Here is a 25,220-nt window from a genome sequence, read left to right on the forward strand (position 1 = left end):
TTGGCCGCGTCCAACGACTCAAGTGTGCTCTTAAGCACCCGCTGAATCAGCTTAATGCCATCTGCAGCGATTGCTGCTGCCGCCACCACATTGGGTGTCGCGCCGAGGGCGGTGAGTGTCTCGCCGGAAGAATTTTTGGCTACAGCGTCGGATACATAGCTGATTCCGAGCTGGCCTATCACGCTGCGCAGCTCAGACCATTGCTTGTCAATGCGCCGCACTCTAACAGCAAGGGGCTGCTCAGGCCGACGGTGGCGCGAGGAACCGGCTTGGTGATCCTGCCGTGAACTCCTTGGTGACGATCGCAGCTGTGTGCTTGTATCGTTTTTGGCCATTTTCTCGTCGATCCTCGTAATAGAGTGTAACCTCTGTTGTATTTAATGTCAGGAACCAATGATGCGTGTCCAAGATCTGGTGATGTACTACTCGCACAAGCCTGTGTCTCCAGCAGCTGAACTCTTTTGTGCAGGTCGCGGGTCTTTCTAGAAAGCGAATGGTGGTAGTTGATATGAGCTTGGCTGTTTGGGGAGAGTCGTGCGCCGAGCATGCATCTCCAACGCAGAAGCCGTCATCGCCAGCGGCGAGCTGGGTACTGTTGATAGAGCGGCTGATTGTTTGGCCAAGAGCTGATGCGCGTGTCTGGGATATCGACAGGATCTCTGCTAGGGCTCGCGACTGGGTGCGGAGATCGGCCAAAAGAACGTCGACAGCTGATGCGTGCCTCCCGATGCTGTAAACATATTGGTTGGTTTGCTCGATGCGCGCGATAATGCCGTGCATCTGACTGCATGGCATCTTGAGGTCGTGGCAGACCAAACACTGGTTTGCGGCAAAAAATGCGGCACCTGAGCTGTCATAGTACTCGCGTGGGTTGGCGTGTCGATGGCTGCCAATTGCGTGCGCTCGCGGCCTAAATGATGAATGGTGCTGCGAAGAATCGAATTTGGCCGATGCGGCACTGCTGGCGGCATTGTGCTTGTTGCCCGTTGCTGCCGGAATTCGCTGGGTGTGTGAGCCTGACCCGCCATGAACGGCCCCAACACCTGTCAAATATAGGGGGCCTCGGTGGAGACAACCAGCGTCGACTATATTGTCGGCGCAACTGGAGTCGTCATCGACGAGAACCACGTCGCGTTCGGGTGCAGGCTCCTCCAGGCCGGGTTCGGTGTATTGGGCCTGGTGAAACCAAGGCACAGTCGCCATCCCACTATAGTGTCGACCAGACCTGCTGCCACTGTTGTCTTGGATATTGATGGCAGCAGCGCCATCATTGCCCCCTGGAACGCACAACCTGTCATTAGCGATCTGCCCCTTGTCTGTATACGGCGAGCTCAGGCCTAGCTCGATAAACATTTCGGAGACTTGCTCCTCGAGAGACGTGAGGCATCTGTCGCCTCGTACTGGGCCCTCCTGAAAGTCTAGTGTGGCACCCTGAAGGCCCAAGTTGGGCCTGTGGCCAAGCAAGGGCGATGTGACTGCGACGGTGCTGGTTCCAGGAGGTACAGTTCCGTGCGGAAGGCTGCTGGCCCGGCGGTGAGCTATTGCCGGGCTGTGCCCAAATAACGATTCCACCGGGTGACTGCGCCCGCCAGCGGTGCTGGCCCCCGCGTCCGAGCACTTGCGGGCTGGAAGTGGTGGCCATACTGACTGAGGCTTCTGAGGCGGCTCGGGTGTTTTTGGCGGCAAAAGCCGTTGCAGGCGAATTGATGTGTGCTGTGCGCGCCTGGGCTGTGTAAACTCAGCGTCGACAGCTGCCTCCGATGCAACCAATTGCACGTGCGGAGACGTTTTCTCGGGAGCTGCTGTCACAACAAGCATCGGGGCTGGGAGTATCGATTCACCCACGTGCTCGGCTTGTTGCACAACAGGTCTGCGCCAACGCCCTCTTGTACACCCTGCCCCTGCCCCTGCCCCTGCCCAGTGTTCTCGGTAGCTGGACTGTTGGAGCCGCTGTGGCTAGAGCCGCTGTCGATGGCCGTGCTGCGGAGTGTGGCCTCTCTGTGGCCACCTAGACGCCGGGTGCGCAAGCCTGGACTCTCTTCGGAATGCACAGCGTTGTTGCCGGAGCCACCGTCAATGCTATGCTGCGGAGTGTGGTATTTCTTTGCTCTCTGGCCCGGCCTGCCACATGCGGGGCCACTGGGGCTGCGCTGTCGAAAACGAGTGACAGGTCCATATCGCCTCTACATCGCCCCGTGCTTGCGCGGCTTCGTCGTGCCACGCCAGCGATAGAGACCCAACACTTTCCAGCGCGGCGTGCCATGCCCTCTCAATCCCCGTTTGGATGCCTAGCGATATGTGCACGTCCCCTCGTCGCTGCTTCCACGCGTGAGTATGAAGGGCTGCGCACGCCGGCCGCGTATCTGTGTGCGTCTGCGCCTAAGTCGGTGATGAGGGTGCCAGAAAGCGGGCTGTCTTTAGCTACCGCCGCCCTTCCATACTATGCCCGCCCGCTAGACTCGAGTGCTTGCTCCTGCCTGTGCTCCTGCTTGTGTTGCTGAGCCCCGTACTGGATTGGCGCGCATGATGTATGGCTTCCTGTTGAGCGCGGCCCAATGAATGATAGCGTTGGCGTTGGTGATAACAAATAATGGATAGTTGTTTTAAAGCGATAAAAAAAAAACGTGGTAACTCGGCACCCACGAGAGAAGCAAAAGAAGTGGGGAGCTGCAATCGGTCAGCAACATAAATAAAAAACAACACTCTTTCAAAGTTGCTAGCATTTTACTCATCCGCTGGCTGGCTGGACAGAAATTGCCATGTATATGATCACATGCCAGCCAGCAAGAAAGCGCTGTGTGCTTTGACCGCTGTGACATCTGCAAGACCTGCACACCTCAAGCCGACTGCCGACTACCGATTGCCGGTTACAAATCTGCCTGGGATTTGTCGAACTGTAGTCTCTGTACGGCAGTCCAAACAGTAGCACCAGCACCAGCAGAATCGGATCTATCCTAAGATGCATTTCATTTGCATTTGTTCAAGTAGGCTTGCGCCACGAAGCTCCAAGTCCAGGCACTGGGCCTGTACGTGTGCGTGTGCGTGTACACAGATGAAAATATAGTTGGCAACTTTTGGCTCACTCGCGCACATCCACAAAACTAAAAGACTCTAAATGCAGGAAAGCCAGAAAACCACGCCGCCGCCCTGCTTGATTTTGGGTCGATTCGATTGGATTCGATTCGACTTGCGCTATTTTAATTGACCGCGCTCGCGCAACTCCTTCTCTTCCTCGCTGGACAGCGTCCACATGCTGTTGATCTTGCCAAAGTACCACCTGCGCAGTCCGGTGAAGCAGTGTGGCCGGTCACCGTAGTCCTGGTAAAGAACCATGTACGACCCAACCCCAAACATGAGCGTATAGTTCAACGCCTGCAGCCTCCGCGAAAACTTTGATGGTGGTCGCTGCACAAGTCTTTCCACTCTTCGCCGGAAAATCGACTCTAGCCGCGCATCGTCAAAAAGGCCCTTGCGGTGCAGGGGTCTGCTGCTGATGCTGCCAGGGCCCTCGGCTGATAATCCCTGCCCACGCTGGTGCTGCGTCTGCGGCTGTGCCTGTGTCTGCGGCGGTATTTGGCCTGCGCTTGCGTCTCGCTATTCATTAAAAATGTGTGTGGTTTTGTTATGATTATTTGAGCAAAAAAGTGGAAAATGAATTGTAAAATACGAAGCAGAATAAGAAAAAGAACATTTTTCAATAAAAAAATTTGAAGATAAATGTGCAGCTCATTAACCGAGCCGCCATTTAATGAATACATTTTTAGTCTCCCCTTTTTTTCCTCCACTCAAAGCCCAATTTAATACTTTGTGAATTTATTGTCTATTTTTAATTTGCTTCTCCGATTCTAAGCAGCAATGTCAGCAGCACGCAAGCGGTCAGCCTCGAATGGCAGTACGGACATCTCTCCGCCCGCCAAGGCTCGCCGCACTGAGCAGGAAATACATGGCCCAAACGACTATCACAAAACACTCGTGCACAGGGACATTTCAGACAGCGACTCTGACAGCAGCCAAGATCAGGCCGCCGAAAAGATCGAGGCGATGTATCTGGACACTGTGAACCGCTCCAATCTGGACTTTGACTTTGAGCAACTGTGCTCGGTATCGCTATCCAACAACAACATATACGCATGCCTCGTGTGCGGCAAGTACTTCCAAGGCCGCGGCAAGCAGACCCATGCGTACTTTCACAGCATCAACGACGATCACCACGTGTTTGCCAACCTCCAGACGCTCGGTGTGTATGTACTTCCCGACAACTATGAGGTCGAGGACCGGTCGTTGAACGATATCAAGGCCGCCATTCGCCCGACCTACTCTGCTCCCAGGTCAGCCAGCTTGACAAAAGGTGTGAGGTCGCTTACGATTTGGGCGGCAAAAAATACTTGGCCGGATTTGTCGGCCTAAACAAGATAAAGTACAACGATTACATGAACGTGGTTGTCCAGGCGCTAGCGCATGTTCCTCCAATCCGCGATGCACTTCTGTTGCTGCCTGATCTAGAGAAGCGACCGGTGCTTGTACAACGTCTGGCCAGCCTTGTGCGCAAAATATGGCACCCAAAGCTATTCAAGGCCCATGTAAGCCCGCACGAGCTGGTCCAGGAGGTTGTGAATCGGTCCAAGCGGCGGTTCAGGATGGACGCCCAAGGCGACGCCTTTGAATTCTTAACTTGGCTTTTAAACACCCTGCATGTGGATCTCGGCGGCTCGCGCAAACGCAACAGCAGCATCGTGTATCGCGCATTCCAGGGCGAAATACGAGTGACAAAACAGCCACTCGTGGACCCTGGTATGCTGGCGCCCAAGGAAGAATCCGCCGGGATAGACGCACCCAATGGTATGGCCACTGCGAAAAAGACCCCCTTTCTGACGCTGTCGCTGGACCTGCCGCCAAAACCTCTGTTTTCAAATGATGACGGCGATGATGACGGCGAGGCAGGAATTCCGCAAGTAGCTCTGGTATCGCTGCTGCAACGGTACAATGGATCGAGCACTGTCGAATGGCATGGGGAGACAAAGCGGTACCAGCTGACGGAGCTGCCGCAGTACATCATCTGCCATGTCAGAGGTTCTCTAAAACTGAATTTTCTGTGGAAAAGAACCCCACTGTAGTTAACTTCCCCATCCGTAACATGCCATTTGGTGAACTGCTGCCACCGGACGTGCAGCCAGCCAGCAAATTCAACACGACATATGATCTTATCGCAAACATATGCCACGATGGTCAGCCAGAACAGCAGCAGGGCCAGAACCCGAAGCATGATGCGACTGCCCCAGCTGCAATCCAGACAACCAGCTCATCTGCCGCATACGCTGCTGACGAGACATCATCATCAGATAGCCAGTATTTAGTATACCTGCGCCATGCAGCCGACGAAAAGTGGTACATGATGCGCGACTTGCTTGTTGAGCCGATTATGCCCCAGATGATACTTCTTTCCGACTCGTACATCCAGATATGGCAGCGCAATAGTAATAGTAATGGCAATACAAAAGATACCACAGTACCTGCCAGCTGCAGTGGATGAGCTATGGAATACTTTTTGCGCATGTCAAAATTTGTTTGTCAGTCAATAAACACAAAACATTTGATGTACAATTTTCTATTTATACAATCGTGAGGCATTACATATAACTAATAATAGAGAGAATATATTTATTAAGCGAGATATAAAAAAGTAAAAGGCAAAAACTAAAGTTAATGAATAAGACTGATTATCTACTCCACTGCCTTGCCCATCATGGGTTTGTTGTAGACCGGCTACATATCCCTATAACAAAAATAATTCTAGGGGCAGCGTAGTTTATAAACAAATGCATCTCGTCGCAATAGAAAACCCAAGGCCCAGTAAACGCATCAAGTAAAGCAAACAGGCATGCAAACTTTGCACCAAGGCTTGGACCATACCTGTTAGCAAAGTACTTGTGTAGTTGCACATTGCCCAGCTGGTCAAATGTCACTGACCTGCTCTTCCACCTCCTTTCATTGGACTTTCTAACCATGCCTTGAACTAATAGAAAAACCACGTCTAGAAAATATATTTTTAAGTCTCAAATATAAAGTTCAGGAAAAAGAAGGAATCACAACAATTATTATTGTGATTGTGTGCCTTTGTAAATAATTAAAAAGGCACTGAGCATTGTTGGCTCACTCAGCCAATATATCCAGACTCACAGGGTAACATGCCTGTGTGGCCCTTGATGCCAGCAAACTCTGCAATGCCTGGAATGTCTCCTATGGTAAAAATAAGATACACTGAGTACAGCTGCTTCTGCCAGTCAATGGTAACCTTAAAACTGTTGCACTGAAGATAGAGTTCCCGAAACAGAGGCACACGAACTCCAAATAACCACTGGCTCATTGTGACCAGGCAGGATAATAGGCTACAACATATAGTTGTAAAGTATCTCAAGTGAGAAGGGTGATTGAGCAAAACAATGTTGAATATTGTAAGGCTGATACCCCTTTCACCACCAGGGGAACAAAGCTGCTGACACTAAATGTAACATCAAAAATGGGGCTGAGTCACGTGACATTGTAGATCCATGAAATACATTTGCTGTGATATTTCATGCGCACAGCGATTTCTGGGTAGTGAACTCTTTAGCTCTTTTCGTATCTCTTTTAATAATATACATTATAACCCGCTCTATTCGCGTTACAATATTCTTGAAATAGTCCTCTCATTTAGTAGCCAATTCAATTCTTTTTTATTGTAAGGGTCCTCACACATACAAATAAATTTTTTACACACTTGTTAATTTTATTATACTGTCAGTCACCATCTGGCCACTATTTTCCAATGATGCTAATCCGACTGCAGCTTTCCTACAAGACAGCACACACTAAGTGAGAAAACGAGCAAAGCTGAGCAAAGAGAAGTTTTGTAGGTTATATTTAAAGGAAGAAAAGATAAAGTTCTAAGTTGAAGAAAGAAAGTGAAGAGACTGAGGAAAGCTGTCTCTTATATAGGAGACAGCAAGATAAGAAAGGTAAATAAAATAGAAGATACTTTAGAAACTTCTGGTCTTGCAATTATCTTACAGTATGTAAGACAGAGTTCCACCAAGAACGGAATTCCAACACTCCCCCTACAAGGTGCTCACATCATACCAGAGGATGAGCGATGTCTGACAAAGGATCTAGGGGCAATTGCTTGGTCAGATAGTCAGCAGCTTGGTCAACAGTCGAAACATACTTGAGATGATATACTTGCTGAGATAGTGCAGCATGAGGAAGTTGCAGAGTAGACTTGTAGTGCTTGTTGGCATCAGTCACAGCACCAGTGCGTGTATTGTTGATAGTCCTCATTGTCACAGAAATGGTGGCAGGGTCAACATGTACATGGATTCACACAGCAGGTCTTGTAGCCACATGAGCTCACGGACAGCAGAGGTCAGGGCAATGGTCTCAGCTTCAACTGTGGATTGAGGTGGCAAGCCAAGAGCACGTTTCTTTGACTTCCAAGCAACTGCTCTCCTGCCAGAGTGAATACATAACCAATTACCATGGCTTCCACAGTACGCAGTCCAAATGAACCATCACTGTACCCAACTAGGTTGAGGTGTTCAGACCGACGATAGTGAATGGCCATGTTGCAGGTGGTCTTCAGATACTTGAGTACTCGCTTGGCAGCACCCATGTGTTTCATCAGTGGCTCTTGGTTGAATGATGCAAGCACAGAGGTGACCAGAGCAATGTCAGGCCGAGTGACCATGGCCAGGTACTGCAGGGAGCCAACAATTGAGCGGTATTCAGTGGCATTGCACTTGGCAAGGTGTGGGGCAGTCTCTCCAAGCTTGGCAGAAGCAGCAATGGGCAGATCAACATCATTGGCTTCCTCAAGGCCATACTTGCTGACCAGGTTCTGGATGGCAGTAACCTGGTTGATCTTGATGCCATCAGACATGTGATGCACATTGATGCTCAGGATTGTGCTGCACAGACTCAGATCCTTCATTGAGAACTCAGCAACAGGGCAGTTTTGACCTTGGCCAGGATGTTGTCATCAGATGCAGCCAGCAGCAAGTCGTCAACATAGGTTGTCAAAATGCATGTTGCAGAGCCACTCTTAAGCCAGTAGACACCTGGGTCGGCATTGCTGCACTGGAATCCAAGGCTGCCACAAAGGAAAGTATTCAGGCGACGATTCCAAGTGCGTGGTGCCTGCTTCAAACCATATAGGGAGTGGCGTAGCTTGAGAACACTCTTGGTCCGGTCACCAGTCATGCCATCAGGAATCTCGACATATGTCTTCTTCCAGGTCACCATGCAGGAAGGCAGTCTTGACGTCCATGGAGTGCAGCAGCCAGCCATGATAGGCTGCAAGTGCTATGACTATACGAATAGACTTGTAGGTCACCACAGGTGCAAACACATCATAGTAATCAATCCCAGGGTGCTGCTCAAAGCCTCTGACTACCAGGCGGCCCTTGTACAATGGTGGCTTGTCATCTGAGTCTTGTTTAACAACAAATACCCAGCGTGTGCTCAGAGGGTGGATTGAGGATGAGCGTGGGACAAGCTCAAACACCTCATTCTCAGCAATAGATGCCAACTCGCTTTTGATTGCAGCCTTCCACAAGGGTGCCTCCTCTGAGCGCATGGCCTGGATGTAGGATGTGGGGCTGATACAGCCACACCACAGAACAGGGCACCATTGCTCTGTACCAGAGCATCTTGGTCGTCATCATAGCTGTTGCTGTTATAGTCATAGTCGACATCATGGTTGGGCATGCTGGTGCTGTCGGCCTGCACTCTGTCATCCACTCGCCACCAGTCTGTTGTAGGCTGGCTGTTTCTAGTGGTGAGAGTGCCTTGCTCATGAGCAGCAATGTCAGTGATTCGTGCTGAGGCTGCTGAGGCTGCTGAGCGACGGCTGAGCATGGCTGTTACTGGGTCAGTAGCTCTGGCAGCAGTAGACGATAGCCTCAAGGGAGATGGGTTGGTTGGCTGGTGTCTGTGGATGTTGACACTGGTGCTGGTAGTATCTTGAGCACTGCGGCTTGACAGAGATGATGGATGCCCAGAAAAGGGCTCTCTGCCTAGTGGCTCAGTGGTTGATGTACTGTTTCTGCTGTTGCTGTTCCTGTTGCTGGTACTTGTGGCTGTGGCTGAAGAATGGCGAACTGGAGTGTGCTGGGGTGTCGAGCTAGGACTGTGCTCCTCATGGGCAGTGACAAATGTGTTGGAGTTCCGTTCTTGGTGGAACTCCGTCTTGACGGATTCCGTCTTGCATACTGTAAGATGATTGCAAGACCAGAAGTTTCTAAAGTATCTTCTCTTTTATTTACCTTTCTTATCTTCACGCTGTCTCCTATATAAGAGACAGCTTTCCTCAATCTCTTCACTTTCTTTCTTTAGCTTAGAACTTTATCTTTTTCTTCCTTTTAAATATAACTTGCAAACCTTCTCTTTGCTCAGCTTTGGCTCGTTTGACTCTGCTGTTTATCACAAGTGGAACCTGTTCCCCCCACCTGGACCTTGATCTCAAGACCATTAGTCCACTTGTGCGCCTTGCTGGCCTCTCTGAGGAGTACAGTTCTGTCAGGGACAAATTCTCCAATGTCTCACCTACCAAGCTCAAGACTGCTGATATTCTTGTAGCTATCAAGGACGCTTTACACTGCACCAAGCTGCTGCATCTACTCATACTAAGGCCAGTGGCTACACCATCTCAGCTTCTTCCTCACTGCTCTGTCAGCTCTGTGACAAGCCTGGTCACATTGCCAAGCACTGCCCCTCAGTTGGACATGATACTACTGACTCAGCATCAGGCAGCAAGGGCTCTTCCAGGTCTGTTTTCATAGGCGGACTTTCTCACCTGGTTGCTGGCTCAAGCATATCTGCTCAGCCTTTGCTCAGCAACCCATCTGCCTGGATGCTGGACTCTGGTGCTATGGCAACACAACACCACACAGAGAGGATTTTGTCAGCTACTCACCCTGCTCAGGAGACATCATGGGCATGTCTGGTGCAGTTGCCAAGATCTGTGGTATTGGCCAAGTCAGTGTTGGTGACAGTGCAGCAACTTTGTAGTATGCAATGTTCACCATGTGCCCAGTCAGTGATGAACATGCTGTCAGTCAGCAACATTTCACAGCATGGGCTGGATGTGTCTTTTCCAAAATCGTGCATTTGTGTACAAGATGGTGAAGCAATCATGGCAGCAGACTTTGAAGATGGTCTTTACTACATAGTCCCTGACACCTGCTATGACAAGCATCGACTGGCCAGAGCCCCAAAGCTGGTCTCAGCTGCAAGTATCCCATCTTCTGCTGTTGTGCTGCCAACAACCAAGCTATCAATGTAAAAAACGAGCAAAAAGAGCAAAGAGAGCTTTGCAAGTTATATTAAAAAGATAGATTTAATGAAAGATAAAGGCTTAGAGAAAGAAAAATGCAAAGAGATTGAAGAAAGCTGTCTCTTATATAGGAGACAGCATGTGAAGATAAGAAACGTAAATAAATCATGACTCTTTACAAACTTCTGGTCTTGCAATCATCTTACAGTATGCAAGACGGAGTTCCACCAAGAACAGAATCCCAACATATATCATGTGTTGACCCTGGATATACCTGCAGTCTGTTAACCATCTCAGCCATAAAACGCATGACTGGGTCCCAAAGATTCCAGTGAAAGTCCTTCACATCAGAATGTTATGCTCCCATCATGAACATGCAAGCATGTGCCCTGTATCTCAATAGTCTGACAGCCAGGTGATGGGTATAGACATGTATTTGGTTTGGGATATGTGTTGGGGTACCATTTTCACTGTCTGTTTACTACAGTAGTGAGGATAAGAGGATACTGTAATGAGAATAATACTGGTTATAATAAATATTATTCAAAAGAGACTACAAAAAGAGCTAAAAAGCTTGCTATTCAGAATTTGCTGTACGCCTGAAATATCATAAACATATTTCACACATCTGCATTATCCATGACTCAACCCCCATTTCTGATGTCACAAGTACCTTTAATGTAAAAAGCAATGGAAGGAGTCATATGTATTGGTGATGGGCTAGGCATTCTTGTGATACTGACCATCTTTATCCACTGCCACATTCATCATCTGAAGGACGGTGGTGACTGTCATCATTGGCTCAGAGCCAATGATGATCAGTTTCTTTGAAAATAATTATAATGGCACACAACCACAACAATAATTTGGTAGTTCCTTCTTCATTTTCTTTGCATTATTTTAAGACTTTAATAAATAGATAATTATAATTTCTCATTATCCTCTAATAGCCATAGACAAGGTCTTTAGCAGCAGTTTAGAAGTCAGGGGCAGTTGTGATGATGTTGCTGTTGGTGCAGTGTCAAGTATTATTTTTTTCTGGTGCCTCTGCCTATTATGCTGCTAGTCTCTCTGGAAAAGAACTCTTCCTTAATGTGCATTGCTGTGATTTGCTCCATCAGGGCCTTGCTCATTCAGCTATCACCCATCAGCGACAAAGCCTGTCTGGTAGGCTAGGCATCCCTCCCCAAAAGAGTATTTTTTGTCCACAGCTTCCATCCATACTGCAGTAATCATAGATTACCCTATATGTGCTGTATTGGCAGCCCTAACAGTTTTTTTGTTCAACTCTGTGCCATATGTTGTACACCCACTAAATATTGAGTACCTCATATGGGTCTGATACTTAAGAACATCAGTCAGTCGAGATACTCTTGGTCAGGTTTGGAGACCAGCTCTCTACTATCCCATTTGTCTATAATCATTTGAGCAATCTCAATAGCTTATTGGATGTCATAGTAGACTGAGTTTCCTTGTAAATGGTATCAGTACAGCCAAAAATGCTAATCCATCATAGATAATCCCTATCCATGTCCATTATGACATGGAATACTAGTGTAACCATCTTTTGCAGTTGGTGCATGTCATTATTGTGACAAAGGCCATGCTTGGCTTATCCCTCTTTTTAACAAGTGAGCCATCCATGTAAATGCTAATGTCATTATACAGGTTCACTCAGAGACTAGTTTCTCTGTCCAGAGAAGCACACACATGTTTCCTAAGGAAAATGACCATGTTAGAGCTGTCATCATATCCCCCATTGCCTGCCAGATTATAGCATGCACTTATGTATCTGTGGTTGTAGGTGTGAAAAACGAGCAAGCTAGCAAAGAGAAGCTTGTAGATATATTAAAAGGAAGAAAATATAAAGAGAGAAACTGTCTCTTATATAGGAGACAGGACAAAATAAGAAGATAATATAGAGGATCTAGCATCTGTCTGCATCATCTACAGTATGCGACAGTTCCACCGGATTCATAGTAGGGCTATTCTCCAAATATTCACTTTTTGAGGTTATGAGAGCTCAATATGCCAAAATATTTTTGTAGTAATGGAGAACTGTGTATCTCACTGGTATTGACACTGGTGGGTTTGAAGAGATGGTGGCCATGTTACCTCAGAGAGTATTACCAATCAACATTTATTTTATGAGATGAAGGGGCATTGGGTTGTAGTTTCTGGCACACATTGAAACAACTCCAAAATGGTTGTCGTTGGATCCTCTGCAAGGCATAGCATGCCAATAACAGGCTGTAGTGTGCCAGACCAGACACTTTGCCAAGAGGCTAACATATGCCATCCCATGTGTGGCTAGGAGGTAGCCCTATTGACTGACATGTGCATATATGTCTGTATGTCACCCAAGGATTCCAGCTTATCCATGTGGCAGTCTGCAGTGTGGCCACAAATCTGCAAAGCATGCTACCCCTTGCTTGTTGGTTAGCTGGATTGCACAGTAATTCAGGAGCCTTCACTTATGTCTGGAGTAGTGGGATGTGCATGCCCTTACAGTGGTCAAAAATTATAATGGGAATTTGCTGTGTGCTAAATCCATAGTGCATTACAATTCCTATTAGAGCAGCCAGAAACAAAATTTGAGATTCTAGGAGTGGGATACCCTGAGTAATATACTCCAGGGCAGGAATGACTATGGTCCATACTAGATACTGAACCATAATGTCTGTTATTAATTACCATTTGACCATTCTGAGCTAGTTCATTACATGCTCTCTTACCAGTCTTATGACCTCAGCCGTAAACCCATCTGCTGGCATTCTCTATCCAAGATGATGGGTGCTAGGTTGTCTGGTGGTGGGTATTAGACATGTTTGGTCATTCTTAGATTAGTGCAGATGCCTACCAATGTGGACCATGCTTCCATGTTGGTTGTGTTGGAATTACGTCTTGCATACTGTAAGATGATTGCAAGACCAGAAGTTTCTAAAGTATCCTTCTTTATTTACATTTCATATCTCCACTTGCTGTCTCCTATATAATTGACAGCTTTCCTCAATCTTTTCACTTTCTTTATTTAGCTTATACCTTTATCTTTTTCATTCTTTAAATATAACTCACAAAGCTGAGCAAAGAGAAGCTTTGCGAGTTATTGACAGATTGTGTGTGTGGACATAGTATCTTCTGTGAGACAAGTGTGTATATTGGTTGGTCTGTAAGTATCTATGTAAAGACTACTTGCTTGGTCTCAAGCAGGGGAATTGGGTGGTGTTGTCCCAGATGCTTGCTGACTGTCAGCAAATTAGGAATTAAAATGATATTGGTATCCTTCCAATGCATGGGGCAGCTCCTCTTTCCACTAAGGATGTTATTAAAGGTGTCAATCATGAGGTATTTTGCTCACCTCTCCTGGTATAGGAGCACTTCAATGTCTACTCTGCTTTGACCAAGTGCCTTATGAGATGGTAATTCTGAGATTGCTTTCTCATACTCAATTGTCAAGATGGGTGCAAGCACTTCCTTATAATTGACATCCATGCACAGCATGTGCTCTGCCTACCATACTGGTGGTAGGGCATATATGCCATTCAAGTGGGGGTGGAGATGTTGATTGAATTGTGCCAATGCCAACTACATTGCAACTTTTGGTTCTGTGACTAGGCAAACATTATAATAAGAATAGTTTGTATAAAATATATTTTATATATAAATCCACTCTAAAGGAGCATAAAGAGCTCTGCTTATCTATTTAAATCTATGGATAATGGAAATAGAAATTGTGATCATAAACAATCACAATTTCAAACAATTGCAATTGTAAAATTGCGATTATCACAGCCATCATCTCCTGTCCCTATGAACTGCAAAAAACGAGCAAAGTAGAGTGAAGCAGAGTTTTGCAAGTTATATTAAATAAATGATAAGAACACTTTAGAGGCTTCTATAATGTTGATCGTCTGACAGTAGGTAAGATATAATTCCAACATAGTTTGCCCTCTAGTATCCCTGTGATGTTCACCTACTCTCTTCTGCAGCAGGTGTTAGCCCTCTTTTTTTGGTGGCCAACTTTGTCTCCTTTGTAGATTGGCAACTAACTGAGATACAAAGACTGCAAAAACAACAAAATGTGTTTCTCTCTCTTCTCTTTCCTTAGTTTTTGACATGAGATAAATTGATTCTAGATTCATTTTATCAAATAGCAAACATGGTGAATTTTGGTATATCTTCCTCCTCATAATCAACTATTCTCTAAGTGGTGGCTATCATCTACATGTAATCTGGTTTGTTATATTCGTTCACAAAGATTGATAACCATTTGTCATCTACCCTCTGGGGGATCTGGCCACTTTGCTTGGCAGTGCTACTACCTGATAAAATGTGTTGCTGGTTGCAGTCACTTCAGAGGGTTTACTACACTCACCTGCTGCTGGCTTCTACTGAACTGGTTAATGAATTTGTTTCTGTTTGGTACTTTGTTGCTGAAATTGGTCAACACTTCATGCTCTGGCCACTGAATATCATATATTAAAATATAAAATAAAGAATATGTCTAGCATCACAAAAAACATGGTATCAAAATGAAATGACCAAGTTTGCCATAGAATGTACTGTGGTGCCCAACATATTCCTTCCCAAGCATCAAAATAACCCTCATGGCTGCTATACATATTTCTGTTATTGCTGGCCAACATCAAGGAACTGTTGGAGTTCCATCTTGGCATAATTCCATCTTGGGTACTGTAAGATAATTTCAAGACCAGAAGTTTCTAAAGTATCCTTCTCTTTTATTTACGTTCCTTATCTTCACTCGCTGTCTCCTATATAAAAGACAGCTTTCCTCAGTCTCTTCACTTTCTTTAGCTTAAAACTTTATCCATTTTTCTTTTAAATATAACTTGCAAAGCTTCTATTTGCTCTGTTTTGCTCGTTTTTCACAGGAACAACATTATATTCGCAGTGCTGCCTACAGCACTGCTTTTTTTAGTTCCCTAAGTAATTTTTGGATACTTGCATATAATAATTCAGAACCACATTTTTCTAGAGCATTGCATGTGCTTCTATAGGTTAGGGACACTTGATCACGTCATTTCAGCAGACAGTGAGGGTGAGGCTGTTCTGAGAATTGAACCCACTCTTGCCATGATCAACACCCCTAGGTATAATGGAACCCAACAACTACTGAATATATATGTTTTACCAAGGTAAAACAATGTCGGACCTGAAAACTGAGAATACTATTTTTAATATATTAATCAATTTGTGTTAAAACTAAATCGCAAAATTCCTTAGGGAAGCCTCCTATTGAACCTTCCCTAATTACTCTTTTATAGACAATTTAAATCTTCCACTACTATTGTATAAATGCCTATTCGGCATTAATGCAGTAGCTCATGGCCTCTCGACTGAAATGGGCTTATGTGATGATCTGTTTCGGCATCACACAAACACACATTAGCTTTTACATAGTGACTTTAAATTTACAATGTTATTTACAAAATTAATTAAAAATATAATGTTGTCAATAGTGGTTGATTCTACTAAGGCTCCTATTCATTATTTGAGCTGATGCTGGCTCAAGTGGCACATACACATGTCGCTTGCTGGTCTTGCGCTCTAACCCACCTGACTGTATGTGATCGTGGCCACGTACCTGTCTAATGGTGCCCATTGGTCCACTGAGTAGAGCGGGTATTGAATTTGTTGCTGGGGGTGTTAACGAGTATCTTGTGGCAGTAAATTCCCTTGAGGCAGAATTGTCAACAGGCAGGACTGGTGACATGTGAAAGGCAGGCCTTGACATATTGCATACAGTGGAATTACCATGCAACTCGACGTTTTCAAGCAGTCCAACATGACTGTTGGTTCGGGGCATATGCAAGCTGTTCAGTGCATCATGCTGTATAAACTCTACTTTGGAATCAACGTAGAATTCATACTGGCTGTACAGATGGCGTGTGCGCCGGGCGTGGTCCCTCACCCAGAGTGCAGCAAAAATGGCTATAAACAAAAGGCACTGACCTAGCTCATACAACACAACAACAGCCATATAGCCATGTAAGGTGTATCTGGCAGGCGTTGCCAGAGTTATGCTAAGCGCAACAATGCACAGGCATCCAAGAAGAGCAATGACACACAGGACGGCCAGATTGTGAACAGCGGCCTTGGTGTGCTTTGAAATGGCAATGCCGAATGTGCGGCTGAGAAACGACCAAATGAGTATTGTAAGCAAAAGTGTTTGGACACCAAAAATAGCAGGTATTTCGAAAGCTAGAACCATGTTGACAACGACCTCCAGTTGGTATGACTGTGCTGCAAATGCTAGCAGCTTCAGCAGAATTGATAATGAGACTACTGCAGTAGCAGAATAATGTACTTTGCTGTGATGACGCAGCACAGTTACTTGGTTGTGGATGGTCTCGACCATAGTACCCCAGGCTACGACAAACAAAGAAAAGCTGATATAGCCGAATATCCACGAGACAAGGACAACCATCTGCGACGCGCGATCTCCAGTCGCATATGGCTGCAGCAGCGTAAAGACAATTAGGTATGCAATTGCCAATATGTACATCAAAATGCGGCGGTTCCAAGCATCCATGGTACACAGGGTCAGTCCAATTTCCCAGAAGGTATACAAAATAAGCAGAATTGACACACACATGAATGCGTATTTTTGTGCAAGGTATTCTGGAGTTTTGGTCAGGGCCAGCCACGGGTTTGTCTCGGCTGTTAGCTGGAATGTAATATTTTGTGGGTTGCTGCTGGTGGCGCCTGCCCGCGACATAGCTGACAGAGTCCTTGCCGTGGATGCAGCAGTCAACGTCAAATGGCGTAGGCCAGTCGTACTAACCGATGATAATTCTGATAGTGGTTCGACGATTGGGCTGCCAAACGGTAATTGATCCGTATTAACCGTACTTCCAAACACAACGCCCCGGACGGATGATATGTCATCCTGGTTTAGCAGCTTCGCAACTTGGGCATACGAATAGCAGCCCGCGGAAACCGCCTCCTCCCACACAATAACAGCCATGGGTGCAGCATCCAAAATCGCTGGTTTGCGTGTCAAACGTGCTGTCATGTCATCCAAGTCCAGTGTGCATCCGGGCAAAAGCGATACATGAGCTGGTACAAAACGGCCACTGGCAAGCACCAAGGGGTCCTGGTAGAGCGTGAAACTAGTAAACTGCTGAGCACCACATATGATTACGGCTGCTGACCCAGGCAGCCCGACCACTAGGGCCAACAAGATGTAAATAATGTACAAATGCAGTCGACAGTTGTGCGCGCGTTGTGCTACCATTTACGTCGTGGTGACAGTAATATGTGATATGATATGCAAATAGTAAATGTGAAAACTATGTGAAAACAAATAAACTATATGAGAGTGATATTCGTGATTCGTGTACAAAATCAAACAAGCAGTGTCGGTTACTTTAGACTGCCATGGTGTGGTAATAAAGGAAGAATATAATAGAGTACAGTTTAATAAAAACTAAATGTGCTGCACGTATACGCAATTAAAATTATACAAAATACCACGGTGGAAAGAAAACAAAATGAAAAATGAAAAAAAAACTAAACAAAAGAAAAAAGCTGAAACTTGAAATAAATGCTTGTACTTGTGTTTTGCATTAGATGCAGCTTGACCATGGCTGAGGGTGCGGCGATTGAATAAATGGAAACGGTACATAAAAATTCGAAACGGAAAATGGTGTTTAATGCAGTTGAAGCAGACACAAATAGGTGGCAATTAAATGGTCCCCAAATTCTCAAGAGCGCATCATCAACACAAAACCGAACATCCAAATAATTAATAGCCTATAATAGTGGTTTCTCATGAGGAGGCGCTCGACACAAAAATATTACATGTGTGTAATTAAAGACAACGCACAAGCTATGTTTGTATGTATGTATGCATACTTTAATTTTCGTTTACTCGATACGTCTGCATAAAAACAAACTTTTGGAGTGTTTTTTGCCAATGGCAGCATAGGCAGGAAAATAGCCAAGTAAACAATATATTTTCGCCTAATTTTTTTGCGAGGGCAAATTGCCGCTGCTGTTGTTGACAGATTGTTTTACATTTTTATTTTGCATTTCCACAAAGGCTAAGCCTCTAATATCAGTAATGAATCCGCATAATATTTTTAATCCAATTGTTTCCAATATTGCCCCAGCTTATTTGGGGGAAATATTGAGGTTTTGGACCAAGCAGATCGTCGGGGTGACCGGCTTAAAATAGGTTGAATTCAGACAAGAGCTGCTGTTTTTGTTGTATTTAGATCCTTTCGAAGCGCCACCGAAAACACATGTAATAAAGCTACAAGAAGCCAAAAATGCAAAGTGAGTGCACAATCAATGCCACTTTTCGACCTGGGACAAGCGGCGCGCCAACGTCGTGTTTTATTGGGATTTTTGAAACAAAACGCTCATTTATTTTGTTTGCAGTCCGCCTCGTTTTTGTGGGGGTTAGTGAAAGTAAATATTTTACAGAATCATTTTTGATTTGTCGCCGCATAGTCAAAAAATTGAGATGTGGCCAGTTGCTTAGCCTGAGTTCATCATATTTATAACTAATTGAATTTTGTTTCTGTTACACGAGTTTATAATTATGCATCTTTTTAAAGGGGGTCGCGCGTCTATTCATTCTGTCGTATCTATAGATTCCAAAAAAATAAATGTAATAGTCATTTTAAGCTGTGCCTCTGGTGAGTTAAACGTTAGTTCAGAAAATGTAACTATAAGAACTGCATAAAAATTGTTAGCAACACTAGCTTAACTATTTGAACAATGTACTTTTCCAAGTTTAAAAATGAAAATGCAAAGCAGTCGACTTGTATTGGAAATAGTTCTTACAATTTTATTATTCAGTTTTTGTTTTGCAGCTTACTCAAAAAATGCAATATTCAAAATCACACAATTTATTATATGTTCCCAAAAATCATAAAATGAGATGCGACATTTCACAGAATTTGAAGCTGGCGCTCAAGGGTGAAACCAAGGCCACTGTCGAGTCCAACATTAAGTTCAGGTATTGGAACCTCTGCATTGCATCGGTGTGTAATTTCATTATGATATTCCTATATCGTCGCAAATTTGGTGAAGGCCACCCTGTTTTCAAACTCCCTGCTCAATTGCCAATTAATCCGAATGCCGCGCCCAAGCACAATACAATATTATTATTCTCAACATAGCGGCTATTAACTGCCTGGAAGCTCAATCCTCACTGGGTAAAATCAGACTAAAAAGAAGATGGAGGACTTTGTCCAAAACTCTATAAATATTTTTTAGATTTCCAACGTTAAATTATCACACAGATTTTGTGCTCATTTGTACAAAAAATGCCAAGACGAGGGGGTAGGCGATCAAAAGGGGCACTGTTTGTGGCGGTACCATCTGCAGTACACTAGTGGATATATATTTTGTAATTTCCAGACATTCATAGCGAAAGTCTAGATTTTTAAGCGGAGGATTTTTAAAATCTATTTCTCCCAATTTTTTAGCCTAAGAAATCAGCAAGTTCAATTTTTGATAATGCGGGGAATACTTGAAATTTGGGTCTGACTGGTGCTTTGGCTATAGGTTAAGCGCGACGTTTAACAATGTAATTATATTAATACAATTCTGTCACAGCAACAGTCACTGCAATTTCTGTTGCAACTAAAACTGCTGGCGACGCCGCATCTTTTACAGAAAGTATACAGCGGAGTTGCAACCAGTGGATACCTATTCACCCACAGTTTGCCGATATCATCTGATGGATAGGGGAGAACAAGGGCTGGTCTAAGCAAAAAATTTCCCGTAGAATTAAGCAGCAGTTGCGGGATGAGCTGGCTGAGCGGAATCGAGGGCAGTGCATTAATCTCTAACCCGCTGATAATCCCAAGCGCATTGTCAGGCTGAGCGGTTGGTCGTGGGGGCAAAATTGAGCGCCAAGTCAGGCAGAGGATGCGCGACGAGTTGTCCGCGTAGCAGCAACAGGAGCAGGTAGCCATAACAGGCATGAATATAGTTATGGCGGTAGAAAACCTCGCCAAAATTTATGCCATGACTTGCTCCAGTGCACAATGGAAGACTGCCTGCAAACCTTCAGGGCCAACGGAACCAAAATCAAGGATGGGGAAAAGTGCCATCAGGCAGAAGGAAGTGGAGTTGCGACATGGTTGGGGTGTTAAACTTTCGCATCATCCTCAATGCTCTAGTTACAGACCAGATGCCTCCTTATTTTTAACACAAAAAGGCATTGTCAGAGTCAGGTGAACCCGAGTCTACAGCGATGCTCAAGCCAAAGCCCAAGCCCAAGCGCGTGCGCAGGAATTCATCTGCCCTCGCTTCTCTTTAAAAAAAGCATCAAACTGATTAACATCGTCAACCATAGTGGTCTATTGCAACTTGTTTCTAAGCACTTTATAGGTTGCTAGTCAAACTGGGAAAAGGATGTCGTTTTGCAGCATACTTGTAGTCTCCTTTTCTTTTAGTGGTAATAATTGCATATTTCCTTGTCAGTAACCATTTGCCAAAGTAGAACAATAAAAACCAGGCAAGCGGCACGCTTAGGCATAGGAATGCGCAGGCAACCCGTTGCCATTACTATTGCCGCTACTACCACTGCCAACAGCGGGTGATGGGTCGCGCACAACGACCAGTGCAGGCAACGTCGATGGCATTTCCTTGACTTGAATGCCCAGTTCGGCAAGCTCACGAGCAGCAGCATCAACCTCACCTTGGGCGGCAGCCGCAGAATTATTGCCGGTCAAGCTAGAGGTGGGCGATACAGACGAATCGCTTGCAGAGTTGCCTCCTCTAACTGTTGACCCTGAATCCCAGAACGACCAGCGTCGCGCCCAAACTTTCTTCTTCTTTTTCTCGTGCTCCTCCAGCATCTCCGCGGCCTTTTCAAGCTCATTGATCATAGCGCGGTCGTCCTCGCTATCGCCCGGTTTCTCGTTTGGATCGTGCAGTGTCGTGCTGGTCACCGGAACGCCCATGCCCTTGAGGAGAATGGGGATGACCTCGCGATATGCGTTGTGGCCTGGTACTTCGTCAGATACGTCTATATTCTCCAGGCCATTGACGCCATATATCGGGTGCATGCCAGCAATCGACATGCGCCCGAGACTAGTAGTGCGATAAAAGAAGCCAAGAATCCAGTCCTTGGTGCTGTATGCATTCACAAAGCGGCCACCAACCACGCTGGCAGCCGTGCGCCAGTCTTCTTCCGAGGCAATAATCGGCGCTCCAAACAAGTAAACATCCTCGACGAGGCCGTAGGCGTTCATCTTGGCCAGCTCGAGAAGCATGTAAAAAATCAGCCGGGCGCCGATGGAGTAACCAATGAGCGTGACAGGACGCTGGCCCTGGACCCGCTGAAGAAGCAAGTCAGCAACCACAGGCCCGGCGTTGGTGGCAAGCTCGCAGCCGCTGGACCACGGGTTGTCGAGCACATAGCCCAGCTTGGCCAGCCACATGGGGATAGACAGCGGGCCGAGCAGACTCGGTAGAACTGTGTGCTGCAGCGTCTGCGTAAGGGTAATCGAAAAGACTTCGCCAACAATCATGCGCAGCGAGCTTCCCAGCCGGCGCAGCGCTTCCGACTCCCACAAAAGGCTGAAATGGTCGCCATTTAGAGGATCGAGCGTCGAAAAGGCAAACACACCGTTGTCTGCCTTGCCTAGCCAGCCGGGTACCGTGAGGACTAGGTTTGTCTGCTTTTCGTCTATACATGGTATAAATTCGAATTGCTCGGCAAAGCGAGTGCGCCGGGTGATTTGCCGCCCGGCCAGGCTACTGCCTGTCAGCGTCGCCGCACCAGTAATGAGCGCCGTGCCGCCAATGCTGCCGAAAAAAGCACCCGTGTTTGCTACTCCAATGGCACCCAGAGTGGCGCCAATGCCCGCACCAATAGCTGGCGCAAGCAGCCCTGCGCTGAGTCCAATCACCAGGCCGCCACCGACAGTCGCTAGGCCGATAATAACCATGCGACGAGTTTTTCCCTTGTCCGCCCGCTCCTTGATTGCTATTTCGGTGGTACCCTTGGTGGACGCGGTCACATCTACAGCGTAGTCGTGCAGGCTGAGCTGATGAGTGACGCGACGCTCGCAGCGCATAACCTCGGCCCATGGGTACTTGAGCGCCTCGGCCAGGCGACGGAGCAAGTAACGGCCGCGGCTATCGTATACCTCATCACTCAAAAGTAGCAGAAACATGTCTAACATGAGGGTCGCACGCACGTCAATGGCTAGCTGCTGGTCAGCGTCTACTTTTGTTAGCGTTACATCATCCAATGCGCTTAGTGCATCGGTGTTAGCGTCGGTGCTGGTGGTTATCGCAGCGTTGATTTCGGTGTGGCCAAATTTTGTAAAGTCTGGCGCGAATGCTTGGTCAAAATCTGCATCTTTTGCCAGCTCAGATTCCAATCCCCCGTTACTAGAGCTGGGTCTGCTACATGTCGAGCCATGCGAGCGGCGGCCAGTGCTACAAGCACTCAACTCAACGCCAGACACTTGTGGTCTGTCAGTGTCTGTCCTTAGACCGTCGCCAACGACAGTGGGCGCAGATGCCGGTTCGCACGCAGCCGGCACTTTTGATTCCGGATCAAGGCTCTCGGTTGGAAGCATTGCGTACTGCGAATAAAGCTCGACATCCTCGTCCTTCTGGTCCCACCGCATTATCTGCCACGGCGACTTTGACTGCCGCTCAGATTCAAAACTAGAGCGGCACTCAAAGCTGCCGCGAAGCGCCTGCACCAGCTCTTCATCCGTTTGGCTGTGCATGACGGCCAGATCCTGGTCGGCTTCGACTAGAATTGTATCTCCCTGCGCGGCAAGCGACAGCGCCATGTCTGCGGCAGTGATTTTATGACGCGGAAGCAATTCTACCATGCGCTGCTCGTCGGCGTTTAGCTGGATATGCGAGTACATCTTGAGCATTAGGCGGCGCGAGAAATTCATGAAACTGGCCGTTGATGATTGTGACTCCTTGAACTGCACATTAAGGCGATCTTGGATGTCGACCAGCAACACATACACAAGCCCCACATACGCAATTTTTTGCTCTTCTGACAACACGCTATCGATTGCGCGCAGCTGGCCCTTGCGCTCTGCCGACAACAGCTTTGCCTCTTCAAGCTCGAGCATGGCCTGCATTGCAGACACGCTGGTGGCGCTTTTGGGCGAGCCCATCGCGGCCGAATTGCCACTGACAACGCTTGCCCGGCTGCTGTCGGCAGCCAAGCTGTCAGCACTGCTGGCTGCAGGCGTGTTTCCAGATTCCGAATTGTGCAGTCTGTCGAGGATAAAACGGGGCAGGCGAGAGCTAGGGCCATAGCCACCGCGATGCGCGTCATGTGTGGCATTCTCGCTGCCCGCACGCCGAAACAGCGGCAGGCTGCTGTCGCTGCTCTTGCTCTTGCTCGTGCTCTTGTTTTTGCGGCTGTTTGTGCGCGAAGTCTTTGGCAACTCGCTGCCGCTAGTGTCGATTTGAATGACTGTGGGCGACTTTGTGTGGCTCGTCGAGCGAAGCGGGGAATCTGTGGGCTCTGCCGTCGAGCGCTCGCGAATGTCATAGTGTATTCCCGCATTTTCTGATGACTGGCGACCCGTGGCTGCGGCGAACGTCGAGTTGTCAGTAAAAAAGTCTCGTCGCCGATCGTGCTTGAATGCAAGTGCCGACGGGGCTGAGCTCAACGGCGACGGCATGTCGGGGATGATGACAGACATGGACGTATCCGAGTGTCCGCGAGACGGGTGCTGAGGAAATAAGCCCCCGTTCTCACGTGAGCGACCGGGCGCATTGGGACTGCTACGATGCACTGACCTTGTGCCAGCAGCCGTCCGGGAGTTCATGCTCAAACTCATGCTCAGCCGCATCCGCTGCTCATGCTCGGCCGAACCGCTCTGCATTGTGCAGCCAGATGTATTCGCAGTATTGGCCTGTGGGGTTGAGGCAAATGCAAGGAATGGAGGGCCGTGCACGCAGATGTGAGTGCAAAAGTCAGGAATGAGGGCCTGTGCAAAAATAAACAAGGAAAGTAATTTGCAAAAGGCTGCAGTGCGTGTCCAAGCAGAAATGGTATATAGCAGGGCCTGTGCACAGCGTTGCGCGCTCGAGTTGAATTGCGGGCTGAATTGGAATTCACAGTAGAAGGCACAGGGCACAAAACAAAATGCAAAAAAGAGCCCAATTGGCCTTGTAAAAAATAAGAATGGAAAAATAAAGATGATGAAAAGCCAGGGCGCAGAAACGTTTTGTCCTATTTTATTTATTGAGGCAGCGGCAGCGGGCACGTGGGGGTTTTATCCTTTATTTGCACGCCAGTATGGCAATCGGCCGGCCGCCCGTCAATCGGCAGACTGCTCCAGTGACCGCTTTGTGGTGAGTGGAATTAAAAGAACGGGGAGGCATTGGTATATAAAGTACAAAGGTGGAGAATAGGGGCGATGCTGAGGGGATCTAGAGTTTTGTGCGGGGGATTGTGCCAAAGCGAGGGGTGGATGCAAGAGAAAACGTGATAAAACATCTATTTCTTTGTTTCAACAGCGGGGCTGCAAATTGCGCGCAGACGCAGACATCAATGTTCTTTTGCAAACAACACATTATTCGTGGCGTTGATGAATCAACCGGCAAATCGCCGACATCAAACATCTGGTTGTGGAGAACATGCCCATTTTACAAATAAATACTTGTTTACAACAGGGTATAATTAAAGTGTATTTATTTCTTCCAAGGAGAGCAATTCCTGGCTGCCCGGCAGCCGCTCTTTTTATATGCTCTCCTTATGACATAAAGAAACTACAGTCAACCTTATCATTGCTCTGATTTCCACACGCGTAATCAATTAGTCTCATAAGGCAACGTGCAACATCATGTGCCTCAACTGACATACTTCTCGACCACAAGTTCGCAAGACCACTGCTGGCAAACGTTGCGCCAAATTAATTATTTCATTCAAATCTCT

The 25,220-nt window shown here is 46.8% G+C and overlaps 6 protein-coding genes across 6 annotated transcripts; 3 read left to right on the forward strand and 3 right to left on the reverse strand.

Annotated features, from left to right (window-relative positions):
• Nucleotides 1-30: 30 nt before the first annotated feature.
• BX661DRAFT_39980 (uncharacterized protein) lies at nucleotides 31-1,932 on the reverse strand. The gene has a single exon (XM_051539140.1). The coding sequence runs from the start codon at nucleotides 1,816-1,818 to the stop codon at nucleotides 241-243; it is 1,578 nt and encodes a 525-aa protein (XP_051390646.1). The 5' UTR covers nucleotides 1,819-1,932; the 3' UTR covers nucleotides 31-240.
• On the forward strand, nucleotides 1,932-2,614 carry BX661DRAFT_39987 (uncharacterized protein). The gene has a single exon (XM_051539141.1). The coding sequence runs from the start codon at nucleotides 2,046-2,048 to the stop codon at nucleotides 2,499-2,501; it is 456 nt and encodes a 151-aa protein (XP_051390647.1). The 5' UTR covers nucleotides 1,932-2,045; the 3' UTR covers nucleotides 2,502-2,614.
• A 1,128-nt stretch (nucleotides 2,615-3,742) lies between these two features.
• BX661DRAFT_184830 (uncharacterized protein) lies at nucleotides 3,743-5,667 on the forward strand. Its single transcript, XM_051536603.1, has 3 exons — nucleotides 3,743-4,328; nucleotides 4,349-5,063; nucleotides 5,102-5,667. The coding sequence occupies exons 1-3, from the start codon at nucleotides 3,856-3,858 to the stop codon at nucleotides 5,528-5,530; spliced, it is 1,617 nt and encodes a 538-aa protein (XP_051390648.1). The 5' UTR covers nucleotides 3,743-3,855; the 3' UTR covers nucleotides 5,531-5,667.
• A 9,672-nt stretch (nucleotides 5,668-15,339) lies between these two features.
• On the reverse strand, nucleotides 15,340-17,756 carry BX661DRAFT_206360 (uncharacterized protein; the record flags this gene model as incomplete). Its single annotated transcript, XM_051538621.1, has 5 exons — nucleotides 16,280-17,756; nucleotides 16,082-16,258; nucleotides 15,912-16,030; nucleotides 15,459-15,495; nucleotides 15,340-15,413 (listed from the first exon to the last, which is right to left on the reverse strand). The coding sequence occupies exons 1-5, from the start codon at nucleotides 17,562-17,564 to the stop codon at nucleotides 15,340-15,342; spliced, it is 1,692 nt and encodes a 563-aa protein (XP_051390649.1). The 5' UTR covers nucleotides 17,565-17,756.
• A 1,338-nt stretch (nucleotides 17,757-19,094) lies between these two features.
• Nucleotides 19,095-19,620, forward strand: BX661DRAFT_184833 (uncharacterized protein). Its single transcript, XM_051536604.1, has one exon. It carries the CDS (start codon nucleotides 19,162-19,164, stop codon nucleotides 19,456-19,458), a length of 297 nt encoding a protein of 98 aa, XP_051390650.1. The 5' UTR covers nucleotides 19,095-19,161; the 3' UTR covers nucleotides 19,459-19,620.
• A 1,063-nt stretch (nucleotides 19,621-20,683) lies between these two features.
• BX661DRAFT_184835 (uncharacterized protein) lies at nucleotides 20,684-24,469 on the reverse strand. Its single transcript, XM_051536605.1, has one exon. The coding sequence runs from the start codon at nucleotides 24,163-24,165 to the stop codon at nucleotides 20,818-20,820; it is 3,348 nt and encodes a 1,115-aa protein (XP_051390651.1). The 5' UTR covers nucleotides 24,166-24,469; the 3' UTR covers nucleotides 20,684-20,817.
• Nucleotides 24,470-25,220: the final 751 nt, after the last annotated feature.

The sequence above is a fragment of the Kickxella alabastrina genome, assembly GCF_025024165.1.
Source record: "Kickxella alabastrina strain RSA 675 chromosome Unknown BX661scaffold_16, whole genome shotgun sequence".
NCBI classification, from domain to species: Eukaryota; Fungi; Kickxellomycota; class Kickxellomycetes; order Kickxellales; family Kickxellaceae; genus Kickxella; species Kickxella alabastrina.